Source organism: Sitophilus oryzae, unplaced genomic scaffold, assembly GCF_002938485.1.
Source record: "Sitophilus oryzae breed Bouriz unplaced genomic scaffold, Soryzae_2.0 scaffold_966_pilon_pilon, whole genome shotgun sequence".
Lineage (NCBI taxonomy): Eukaryota > Metazoa > Arthropoda > Insecta > Coleoptera > Curculionidae > Sitophilus > Sitophilus oryzae.
The window spans coordinates 574,656-587,057 of record NW_022147601.1 but is presented as its reverse complement, the minus strand read 5'-3'; the positions used below and the strand labels follow the sequence as shown (position 1 = coordinate 587,057).

The 12,402-nt window shown below is 31.6% G+C and overlaps 3 protein-coding genes across 4 annotated transcripts in view; all 3 read left to right on the top strand.

Annotated features, from left to right (window-relative positions):
- Positions 1-2,882: 2,882 nt before the first annotated feature.
- Positions 2,883-5,251, top strand: LOC115891141 (BTB/POZ domain-containing protein 17). The gene is made up of 6 exons (XM_030911539.1): positions 2,883-3,086; positions 3,141-3,281; positions 3,341-3,520; positions 3,585-4,062; positions 4,118-4,375; positions 4,481-5,251. Exons 1-6 carry the CDS (start codon positions 2,973-2,975, stop codon positions 4,798-4,800), a joined length of 1,491 nt encoding a protein of 496 aa, XP_030767399.1. The 5' UTR covers positions 2,883-2,972; the 3' UTR covers positions 4,801-5,251.
- Positions 5,252-5,488: 237 nt separating this feature from the next.
- LOC115891135 (piggyBac transposable element-derived protein 2-like) lies at positions 5,489-6,456 on the top strand. The gene is made up of 2 exons (XM_030911532.1): positions 5,489-5,746; positions 5,955-6,456. Exons 1-2 carry the CDS (start codon positions 5,730-5,732, stop codon positions 6,454-6,456), a joined length of 519 nt encoding a protein of 172 aa, XP_030767392.1. The 5' UTR covers positions 5,489-5,729.
- A 1,351-nt stretch (positions 6,457-7,807) lies between these two features.
- The window catches only part of LOC115891121 (sodium leak channel non-selective protein), a 33,301-nt gene continuing 28,706 nt past the window's right edge, over positions 7,808-12,402 (top strand). For both annotated transcript variants that reach the window (XM_030911512.1, XM_030911511.1), the window contains exons 1-3: positions 7,808-8,162; positions 10,599-10,741; positions 10,948-11,133. In XM_030911512.1, coding sequence (XP_030767372.1) covers positions 10,637-10,741; positions 10,948-11,133 — 291 coding nt within the window. In that variant the 5' untranslated portion in view covers positions 7,808-8,162; positions 10,599-10,636. The remainder of the gene's footprint in view (positions 8,163-10,598; positions 10,742-10,947; positions 11,134-12,402) is intronic.

Here is a 12,402-nt window from a genome sequence, read left to right as displayed (position 1 = left end):
TTACAAGATACAGAGTGTCCCAAATAAATAAAAAATATCAAAGTTGTATTTTTTTTAAATGGAACACCCTGTATATTATTACATTTTTAGTTTCTACGATTAAAATAAAGGTAAATTTGATTAAGGTTTATTATACTTAAACATTACGTTTTTGAAATATTTTCAATTTTGTGAAATTGCAGTAAAAATTTTAAAGCTTTATTTCTCCAAGGGTATCAATGTTTTTAATACTAAATATTTAATGAAGTTTATTTATTGATCAGTTATTGTGTTGCAATAATAAAAATAATACTACCTGATACAGAGTGTCTAAAAATTTATTTTAAATAATTATTAGCTTCAAACGGCAATAACTTCTTTAATTTAAATGGAATGCCCTGTATATTTTAGGAGAATCAGATGCACAATTAAATTGTCTATCAAATTGCGCCCATATACTAATTAATTACATACTTAATTGTGTTCGTTAATAAATTATTATAAATAAATGTGGATTTGAGTCAGAAATCAATATAATAAGTTATCAAATTAAAGTCTCTGTTGTTATAAATAAGCATTTATTAAAAAATGAAATATCATTTTTAAGGTGTTATCACACTGTCTAATGCCCATACAGAATTCAGTTTTTTAGTATTTGGAGCAATTATTATTAATCAACGCAAACAGTCAGTTAATGTAGTTTGAATACTGGAATCATATTAATTGGTCCTCTTTAACAAATATTTAAACAGTTTTTTTTTTATTTTTTAATGAAATAAACGAATTATATCGACAATATTAGTATCTGTGCTCTTTAAAAATTTGGTACATCTTTAAAAATAATCTAAAATGTCAATAGTCCATGGGTATATTGATAAATAAGTTCTAAATTACAAGAAAATGCATTTTCTACGGAAACTTAAAGAGATAGGTAAAAAATGGTATAATATAATTTGATAGACAATTAAATTGTGCATCTGATTCTCGTAAAATATACAGGGTGTTCCATTTAAATTAAACAAGTTATTGCCGTTTGAAGCTAATAATTATTTAAAATAAATGTTTAGACATTTTGTATAAGGTATTATTATTTTTATTATTGCAACACAATAACTGATCAGTAAATAAACTTCAGTAAATATTTAGTATTAAAAACTTTGATACCCTTGGAGAAATGAAGCCTTAAAATTTTTACTGCAATTTCACAAAATTGAAAATATTTCAAAAACGGTAAGGTTTAAGTATAATAAACCTTAATTAAATTTACCTTTATTTTAATCGTAGAAACTAAAAATGTAATAATATACAGGGTGTTCCATTTAAAAAAATACAACTTTGATATTTTTTACTTATTTGGGACACTCTGTATTTTGTAAAATTATTTTTAAATTGTACCTCTAATAGTCCTTCATCGAACCCAAAACTTACAATTTGTAAAAATCTCATCGTTTAGCTACAATACTCCGTGTCGTATGTGGTGAACAACCCTGTATATAGGGCCTCTTAAATCAGTATTTTAAGGGTTAGTAGATATATAGACAAATGTATTTTCTGTTTACAGTTTTTAAGTATATTAGAAATATCCGAGTTATACAGGGTAAGTCTTAAATAAGTGCAAATATTTTTATGGGTAGTATATTTCGACCCCAGAAACACGATTATGAGATTTTTTGCATAAAGCATAGAAAGCATAATTTCTTAATAATATGGCAACATAGGTAGTAGATTAAATTTACAAAAAATAAAATCCAGAAAAGATCCAGTGGTTATTAAAATTTAAAGAAAAAAATATTTTTTTTAGAAATTTTCACAGTAAATAACTCTGTTAATTTAGACTTATTTGAAAAACGGTAAAGAGAAAATATGTTTATTTTATCGAGATCTACCAGCCCTGAAAATATTTGCACTTATTTAGGACTCGCCCTGTATAACTTTGAAATTTAAAAGAAACGCTTTTGAACCATATTTTTGGACCACCATTTCTAGTGCTGCTAGATCAAGAAAAAATACATTTGTGGGTCAGCTGTCTTTGACGGTACGAGATATCAGTAAAAGTGCTAGCCCTTATTTAACAGATTTTAATTTAATTTTCTGTAAAAATTAAGTCTTTTTGTCATCTTATACGTCCATTATCACCAAATGTTATTCTATATATAAAACGCTATATTTAGGTAATCAGGTCACATATAGAGACTTATTAATTTGCAATAAATAAATTAAAAACCAATTATATCAATTACATTCGCATAAAGAAAGTTTAAAATCTATTAATACGACATTAACGTAAATATTTCTGAAATACAGGAATCTGCTTAATTCCTAACGATATTTGCGTCATATTTTTTCGAAAAATATGTTTATCGCTCACTGATTGTATTTACGTGATACAAATTAGTCCGAAGCACTATTAGCCAAGGTTTTACACCTTATTGTTGATAATTTCTTACTGTTTTTAAGTGATGCAAATGCGAAAACATTGTTTTAATGGTCTTAAAGTCCGTAAATGCACGAGAAAGGTCATAGTATGGGGTTTTCTAAGGAAACCGTTACGAATATGCTACTCATAAACAATACAATTAATCTATAATAACTAGTGTAATTCAGGCATTGTTAATTATTGTTTATTCGAATTTGGAGCCCTCTAATTTATAATTCGATTTCAGCGACATCTTTACGTAATACCTAATACTAATGTTTAAGTTGCTATAGAATTCTGGAACACTATAAAATTGTTATTAATTTAAATTCAAAACAGAGCCCAAAATTTATTTAAATTTACATTGTAATTGACTAGCGGCTTAAAAAATTAATAAAACAACAATTATTACTAAAAAATATGTTTTTTTCATGAACAATGCTGACATCTATTAACAAATCTAAACACTTAATTTAATCAACATAACCCAACTAAATTAATGGATATTTTTTTGACAAAACATTAATGAAAAGACATTTTAATTTGTTTTAAAAGTGATTCGACCCTTTCGAACAACATGGATATGTTCTTCAACGATGAAATGTACGTTCTTGGGAGACCTACTGAACCATATCGTAGCAAGGGATCCTCTTCTTCAGATGACGATGTTAACGAAAATTGCCAAATAACAGTGAGGAAATGTACAATATTATAATAGGTACTCTCTCCTAACTTCTTTTTCTAGATCGACAACTCAGTAAACATACTGAAAACCCTCAGAAACCTCTGGCAGGATCAAAATATGTGCGACATATACTTGAAAGTGGGAAACAGGGAATTTGGTGCACATAGATTGATTTTGTGTGCTTCCAGTGATGTTTTTCAAGTATGAACGAATATTTTACACTTATTTAGAGAATATTTAACGTATATAAACACTTTTAGGCAATGCTTAGGAACTCTGCTTGGTCTGAATGGACGGAAAGCCATATAGAGCTACAGGAATTACCAATTTGCGAGTCAGTTTTCTACACATTCTTAGAGTATTTTTACACGGGGAAAATTCACATTACTCACACAAATGTCATGCCCATTCTAGCCCTGGCTGATAAATATTTAGTTAAGGTAAAAAACTTTTAGAACAGCCCATTTTAGACAGGGTTAAAATTGTTTTTTTTTTTTTTTGTAGAGTCTGAGTCGTATTTGCATACATTATATGTGCCGCCATGTACCTCATGCCGCTTCCCATAACCAGCTCTCTTCCTGGCTTCAATACAGCAGTATATGTGACCACACCCTTATTTTTGAAACATGCCACAACTATCTCAAATGGAATTTCGAAGCAGTTGCAAACACATCAGATTTCACGAACATCGACTGTGATACTTTTGTTAAAGTGTTACAACAGAGCGATGTGGTTGTTCACAACGAGATAATGCTCTATAATTGTGTTGTTAGATGGTTGGATCTTCAGAAAAACAAGATGCATCTGAATAGAACGTTTACACAAGAGTCTTTTAAGAGATTGGTCGAGAAAGTTATGGTATATATTCGGTTTCCTATGATGACACCTAGAGAACTAGCCGATTTGCTAATGTCTCCTTTAATTAAACAAAATAAAGAGTTTTTTGTTGATAGAATGGCTATAGGGATGAAGTATCACTCAGGTATCATACATTAATAATTTCTCTATAATTAGAAAATTGATATTTAATTTTTTAGGTTATGTTAAACAACTTGAATCGTATTTTGTATCGGAACCAAACATTTTCGCCGCAAGGCTTTATACATCAGATAGTTGCTCCACATCCCTGAATATAGAGAATTTCTGGGGTTTACAGAGCTATCACATTATAACGTTTCTTTTTTCTTCACATTTGTCAGCCGCAGAACATGAATCGCATGAAATCAGCCAGTGGGAAGTGGGGTTATATCCCAAAGGTGTTCATTTTAAAAAATGTTACTTGATACTCTCTCAAGGTAAGTAATAAAAATATTCAAATAAATTAAAACTAAAGCTTGTTTATTTATTTATTTATTTACCCACCTATAATTGTTGCTTGCATGCTTTCTCTCGATTTCTAGGCACTCTAGAGGTCCCAGAAGAAATCCTCAGAACGGTAAGGCTCTCTTTAACGTGTAGAGACTCTCCCACACCCAACATGAGGGTAAAAGTCTCGGTTTTAATCTATGGCATCCACGGAGGCGTAGAACACGTCATGGAAGTGCGTGAAAAAATTCACCACTTTACCTCTCAAGACAAGAGGCTCAATATCGATGATCTCATACCTTTTGGGGCTCTCAATACACCCGCCTCGATGCAGATGGCTCATGAGACGCCGTATCTCATCGGGCCTGACAGAGATCAACTCAAATTGAACATTGTAATAGCTCCGATTAAATAACATTAGGAGTTTTTTTTTTCTTTTGATGTTTTTGATTGGGGAAAATTTTGAATGACAAAGGCATATTGTATAGATGTAAATATACCGTGGAATCGGGAAAAAAAACGGCGTCGGAGATCGCTATCATTTCCAAGGCAACTTGACGCCGTTTTTTTTTCGAATATACGGTATAATCATATTTAATGTTACCTAAAGTGTTTATAGATATATATAACCAATAATTGTTTAAAACAACTAAATATATATGTATATATGTAATTTTTTCAAAAACATTTTTTAATTTCTTTTTTCATTTTAATATACTTATACTAGAGATATTTTTATGATTTGTTGAATATAAACACGCCAAATGATATTTTGTTTTAATATACCGGGTTCGTCTCAAAAGTTGCTCAGCCCCTATACCTTTTTTATTTTTTTAGAAAAAAATGCGAGAAGCGAGAATGTCAAAAGTTGACATATGATATGTCATTCTATTCAGAGTGTCATTTTCTAACGAATAAAGTAAAAAAATACCGAGGGTGCCATTTAAAAATCAAAAGATATAGTCTGTGAAATGAATAACTTTGAATTTGGCAGTTCCCGCGGGCTTTTTTAGTGTTTATTTTAATAGGTTAGCAACTTGCGGCCATGCTGACGCAATGCCGTCTCTAATAGAACAGCCTCTGAACGAGATTTATGACGTCACGCTAGTTAGATACTACGGATTAACCCATTAACGCCTAGCGTCACCGTATGGTCACAAGTGTAAGGCTCCCTATATTTGACGCCTGTCCCCAACCTTCTACTTCTGTCGGATAGATAGCGCCATGAGTCTCTTTAGAATGGTTCTAATAAGCATCGGAAGAGTTACAGTTCTACTTTGTGTGTGATTTATGACCCTGAGACAGTTTTCCGTTTAGTAATTTTTGTTGTTCTACAAAACTGCCATGGAACCAAGGTTTGAGTAAGTATAACTTTTGATATTTTCAAAATATGGCGTTTATATTTGTCAGTATGTAAGAGAAGACATACAATCAGGTATTAATTGTGCCGGTTGGAGTTTTTAGGTTATGTCTTCTCAGATACAGGTGCATATATTAAGTTGTTACCATATAGTAACGCTAAGCGCATGTACTACCTGTTTTTTGCTCTAATAACGGTTTTGTTTTTAGGAGAGGTTTTACACTTCAAGAGGCTTTGGAAATTGCCTATAATGAAGATATAGATGAAATATTTATTGAACCACCCGATGCAAGCGTCCTGACTGATGTGGACTCGGGAGATGAAGATGGGGGTGGATTTGTGGACAACCTATCTGGAGGACAACTTCGAGCTCAAGCTGAAGTAAAACTTCTGGACAATAATAGAATTGGTGGATGCACTTCTGATGATCAAATACTTTCGCAAGAGAGTGCTCTGTCACAGCGAGATTCACCTATATTGCACAACATCATGCCACAAGTAAACGTTTCAGCTAAGTTAGAAGAATTCCAATGGATCCAGGGCGATTTGGAGCCAAGTCGCCAAAGTTTTCCAGATGGTAATCATTTGCAGTATCAAAACTTGTCTCCGGTACAGTTATTTGAGATGTTCATTGATGACGAAGTTCTGTCTATTTTGATTGAGGAAACCTCTAGATATGCCTGTTCAAAAACTGCCCTGATCCACGTGTGACTACTGAAGAGATGAAATGCTACATTGGAATACTCATTCTTATTGGGTATAACGATTTACCAGGAAAGAGGTTTTACTGGGACCGGACAGCGATGTGAGAAACGAACTCGTATACAATTCAATGCGTAGAAAGTGTAAAAAGTGCAATGTCGGACTCTGTATTGACTGTTTTTTCATATTTCATACTCTATAGGTGTTACCTGACCATAAAATAATGTATTTATAATAACTTTAAATAAACATGTATGTAAAAATTTTCCGTCATAATATTTCCAAAACTGGGTAGGCAAACCGCCTAGTGTTACCATATGGTCACATAGTTTTTATCGAAAAGTCTGAGAAAAAATGAAATTTTTGCTCCACAGTGTGTCTTAATTAACTCCTAAAGTAACTAAAATGAGTATAATGGCCATTTTTTCGAACAAAAATTAAATCAGGCGTTAAAGGGTTAATAAATATGTTGTAGAATACATGGAAAACATAATTATTCCTCGTATTTTTGGTTTGTATTTGAAAAACAAACATTGATTTTAAAATACAAACCAAAAATACGAGGAATAGTTATGTTTTCCATGTATTCTAACACATATTTATTAATCCATAGTATCTAACTAGCGTGACGTCATAAATCCCGCTTCGAGGCTGTTCTATTAGAGACGGCATTGGTCTGATATTTAGAAATGTCAAAAGCTGATGACATTTTACTTTTGACAATTATGACATTTCGTGTTGATTTTTGGTAGAAGAGGAAGAACTATCACTTGTTTTATTATTTTCCTTTTCTATTTCACGAAAGTAAAAAGAGTTACCGATCTGATTCGTTCAGGCACTCAATTTAAAGAATATCAGTAACTTTTTTGATAGAGGGATTTTATATTTGCCGTGTTGGTAAGAAATAACGGTCAAAATTCAAAGTTATTCATTTTATAGACTATAGTAGTCATTTTCGGTGAAACAGGAAGTGACCAAAAACAATTGAATACGTCAATCAATCCTAATTTATGTCATATATACTAACATACCAAATCTTGTTTTTTTTTATCTGAAAAAATAACAAAGTTATAGGAGTGAGCAACTTTTGAGACGCACCCGGTATGTTTTGTTTTAATTTTAAAATGAATACTTCAGAAGAATTATTTTAAAAATGTCGTTAATATTTTTGTAAGGCTTCTTGAATAAAGATATTTTTTGTCTAAAATATATGTATGCATTATTTTAACCATACAATAAAAAAAACCGCGTCAAATATGGCTGGAGAATGACAATCGATAATTCGATCATACGGTACCTGGAACCTGGATGTCTCATCTTGGTATAATTTTAGAATCTATTAACTTCAAGATCGAAAAAAAGGGACAATGAAGGTCTGTATACGAACCGAAGGATTCTGCTACGTTCCTACAGTAACTCATCGGTAATTCTGGAACGCAGTCACTCTCGCGCCCTAAATAGTATCGATCGTTCATCCCTGTCCAGATTCCTGGATACCGTCAGTGGGAGATGAAAATAAGAGCCTGGCGTTTAAAATTCCAGAAAAAATGACAAATAGAATAGTTTTTCTTGATGAAGATATTTGCCTAAACAGTATATTATGGTGCATGTGCCTGTTGGGCAAGCAGATTTTTGGAAAAACAGTATAATAATAAAACTAAGGTCCAAAAAGGGTTTGTTAAAGTTTTGCTAATGTGATTTTTTTGCTAAATAGAGTAAGTATAAATTAAAAAAAATGTTTTTGATTAGACATTTGAGCTTAAAATATACACGGTGTTTGTTAATGACATGCTAATATTTAAGGAGGTGGTTCTTGAACCTATTCTAAGTAAAAAAACTTCATATGAGTGTATGTCCTAAACATCTTAATTTCTGAGATACAGGGTTGCTAAAGAAACCTTTTTTTTTATAATAACTCTGATTTTATTACAGATATCTTTATGAAACTTTTTCTATTCATCAAAATACCTTTTTTGGACTACAAAGAATTTCAATCAGTGGCGTCCATACGGGTTTTACATTGAATATTTTTGGAGAAAAAAATAGTACACTACTGACTTCCCTTAAAATAAAAATTATTATCAAAATTTCATAATATATAAATATTTCAATATATAAACATTTCTTATGTCTAGAAAATTTTACCACCCCGTATCTGAAAAGTTCCTCCTTAACTATTAGCATGTCATTAAGAAACACCCTGTATATAACAATAAGACCGACCAGTGCAAGATCAAGACTATACAGGGTGTCCCGGAAATAAGTGCAAGTATTTTAAGGGGTTGTAGATCTCGATAAAAGAAACATATTTTCTCTTCATCGTTTTTCAAATAAGTCCGTTGGAGTTATTTTACTTTGAAAATTTCTAAAAAAAATGACTGTTTGCTAAAATTTCTGGATTTTCTTTATTGTATGTAAATGTAATCTACTACCTATGTTGCCATATTATCAAGAAATTATTTTTTTTAAATAAAAACTAAAAAAATTTCCAAAAAATTGAAAAAGACCTCATCGGCGTGTGTTTCTGGGGTTGAACTATACTACCAGCATAACCAACATGACATACAGGCCAGAGACATCGATTTGTGACGTCACCGCACTAGTCCGGCTTTTGTATTGTGCCATATGGTACTGCATATAGTTTTTGCATAAATAATAGTATTTATTGGTAGTTTTGCCAGATATAAATGTGAAAAATATTATACAGAAAGGTATTAAAAAATAACATTAACTTTTTATCGCGTTAAAGTAATTGAATAGCATTAAAATTTAGATCTAAAGCACGAATATTAATATGAAATAAACTACAGCATAAGATGAACAAAATAAAATCTAGATAATAAAAAGCGTGTCCTAAAATTGCGTTAGCGAGTATTTAGCAACTAGTAATAATATACCTGTGATAAAAAGTTTCCAAATATTAAAAAATTTGAAAACTATACGTTTATCGACAAGTTAAGAAAATGTATTGTATATGATAACCGCAGAATACATTTTAAAGTTTAATTAAAAATAATTGTAAAAATTTGCCTAACATATTTAAAAAATGTGGATATCAGATAGAATTAACTATTAACATTAAGTAATTTGTAGTTCGATGTTCATCAAGTAACCAACTCCATAAATCGTAAATTAAAAGATAAAGATATCATTTTTTTTATATAAAATACTGAAATAAAGTACAAATTCATTTAATTTCTTAAAATATATTTGCCATTTTATAATAATAATAATACTTTCCAATATTTATTTCATCCTGAATTTCCAAATCTTGTTTTCTTTCATCGGGACGTTTTCTCTTTATGGGAACATGCACAGAGGGTCCATAAGAGGGTTGAATTGGAAAAATTGTAGGCACAGCATGTTCTGTAGGTTTTGGACGTGACCAGACGTGACCTAGTTACAGTTAATATTGTTGAGAAAAAGAATGTAGACAGATCCTGAGTACTTATTATAATTGCTGCTACAAGGCACAGGCACAGAACAATGTCGCGGATTTTTTTATTTCACAAAGTAAAAATAAAGAAACGAAAACTGTTTTACATAAAAATACACGTCACTTACGTTGGTTTAACACTATACACTAACGCTATTAATTATGTTTTTTCCTAGCCCGGACACACAGCCGGCATCGCCGGTGTTACTATAATTTTTACCGAAAGTATGGTTTTTTTCGCGGGTACGATGTTATGAATCGGATCTAGATAGTTCACTATTCACTCAAAATTATTTAGTATAATTTTATTAGCATAGAAACGTGTAAAAAACACAGATTTGTTGCGAAACTAATGAAAACAATTGGTTTGTTTACGACTACTAATTCTGGACCACTTCGGTAGAACTGTCAAAACAGTCAGGCCTTGAATATGACGTTAGCCACGCTACCAGTTAAAATACTTGCACTTATTTCTGGGACACCCCGTATATTTATTAAGTGCAAGACCTGGAAGTCTTGGTTTGGTTTGGTCTTGCATATTGGTATTTGCTGATCACTAATTATTTTAGAGACAGTTTCCATCAAATAACTAGGTATTTTATTGATTTAAACAACTTTTTAACTAAATTATTCTATGAAAATATATATATTAATTTGGAAAAAACAAGACTATTATTATTATTTTGAGTGACAGTAGATTTTTTATCGGTTCTAGGCAAAATTTCCGCCAAAATAATCACGGAGCGTATCAAAATGATGCTGGGCCGCAAGCAAAGCCTTAAGGGCGAACCGGTCCTAGCTGATTACGGCCCTGATGAGGCCTTTAACGAAAGTGCTGACATCGAATGGGTGAACAAGGTAAAACCAGCGTTAGAATTACAAGTTTTTTAAGAGTTTTACGCTGTACTGTTCGGATCGATCTCAGGGATCGGGTAAAGCGTGTGTGACCGAAGGAAATATATATTATATATCAAAAATCTAATCATCTATCTAACTAATTTTTTTTCATTCAAAATTTCTTGAATAGAACAATATAGATATTTAAAAAAACTGTTTCTTTCAAGAGATGGGTAAGGAGAATTATGAGAAGCTGTGCTTTATTGAGTCTGGCATCTGTATGCAGCAACACCCCGAAAACCTTCGAGATTTTCCCATATATGCAACTCACCACCTTCTCTGTTGATTCTGCAGTTACATTTTTGTTCACATCGGAAATGATAGCCAAGATGCACATCAGAGGAATTTTGAAAGTAAGTAAATTTGTATACCGGGTGTTGCATCGTCGGACGGGGCATAGGAAATCCCATGTAAATTTTAATGGGTTTCAATAAACCTAAATAGAATGATTCTCTAAAATAATTGGGCTAATTATTTTAGAGAATAATTCTATTTAGGTTTATTGAAGAGCACTAAAACCCACATTCAAAAGAATAACTTTAGATATTTTTGATTAGCCCGTTTACGAGTTATCGCCCGATTTCTTTTTAAATATTTCTCCTTTCTTATGGCCCTGTATTTACTTATGAGCACCAGTCAAGGTAAAAGATTACTGTCAAATGTCTTACCTATTTAGTGCTTTATTATTATTGAAAACTCATTCCTACATCGGAAATCTTAAAGATGTATTTATAAATACAAATTAATATGAATTAAAGTAAAATAAAGTAATCAATTACAAGGTTAATTATAGTATTAATTCAATATTCAATAACTTATTAATTTAGGTACTATTAAATTGTTTAAAGAACTTTAGGATTTAAGAAGATGTTGAAATATTCCTCCATCGACTGCTAGACAATAACCCAGGCGATCATAAAATTCTCTTCTTACATTCGCTAGTTGGTAAACTGAAATTCTATTGCATTCGGCAGAAATAGCATTTTTTAACTCATCTAGATTTGGGTATTTTTTATCCTTGTATATCCTGTTTTTTAAATGGCCCCAGAAAAAGAAATCATTTGGCGAAATATCAGGAGACCTTGCTGGCCAATTTACTGAATGATTTAGGCCAATAACGTTTCCGTTAAAACTATTGTCTAAATATTCCCGAACAGCCAGTGTACTAAGGTACCAAGTCATCCATTTGGTACCAAACTTCCTGATTTTCCCTAGCGGCATCATGTAAAGCCGGTAAAATATGATTTTCGAGTAGTTCCAAATAATATTCTGCATTTAAATTTCGCGTAAGAAATAATGGCCCGATAATATTGTGTCCGAATATCCCTGCCCAAACATTTACTTTCTGTGGATATTGCGTCCTTGTTTCGACAAACCTGTGTTGGTTTTCTTTGTTCCAATATCGATAATTTTGAACATTGGGTTCATTATTTAAGGTAAGCGTGCATTCGTCAGTTAAACATATGTTTTTTAAAAATTTCCTATCCGTGTTTGCTCTTTCCGTCATATCAAAACAAAACGCCTGCCGCCGTATTTCGTCCCCATCTCGTAGCTCTTGGTGCTTTTCATATTTGAAGGAATAGTATTTGTGTCGTTTCAAAATTCGAAACGCTGTAGTGTGA

Coding starts and splice junctions, on each gene's coding strand:
- LOC115891141 (XM_030911539.1), top strand. CDS start 2,973: ATGGATATGTTCTTCAACGATGAAATGTACGTTCTTGGGAGACCTACT. Junction 3,282..3,340: donor CTTCCAGTGATGTTTTTCAA/GTATGAACGAAT, acceptor AAACACTTTTAG/GCAATGCTTAGGAACTCTGC. Junction 3,521..3,584: donor CTGATAAATATTTAGTTAAG/GTAAAAAACTTT, acceptor TTTTTTTTGTAG/AGTCTGAGTCGTATTTGCAT.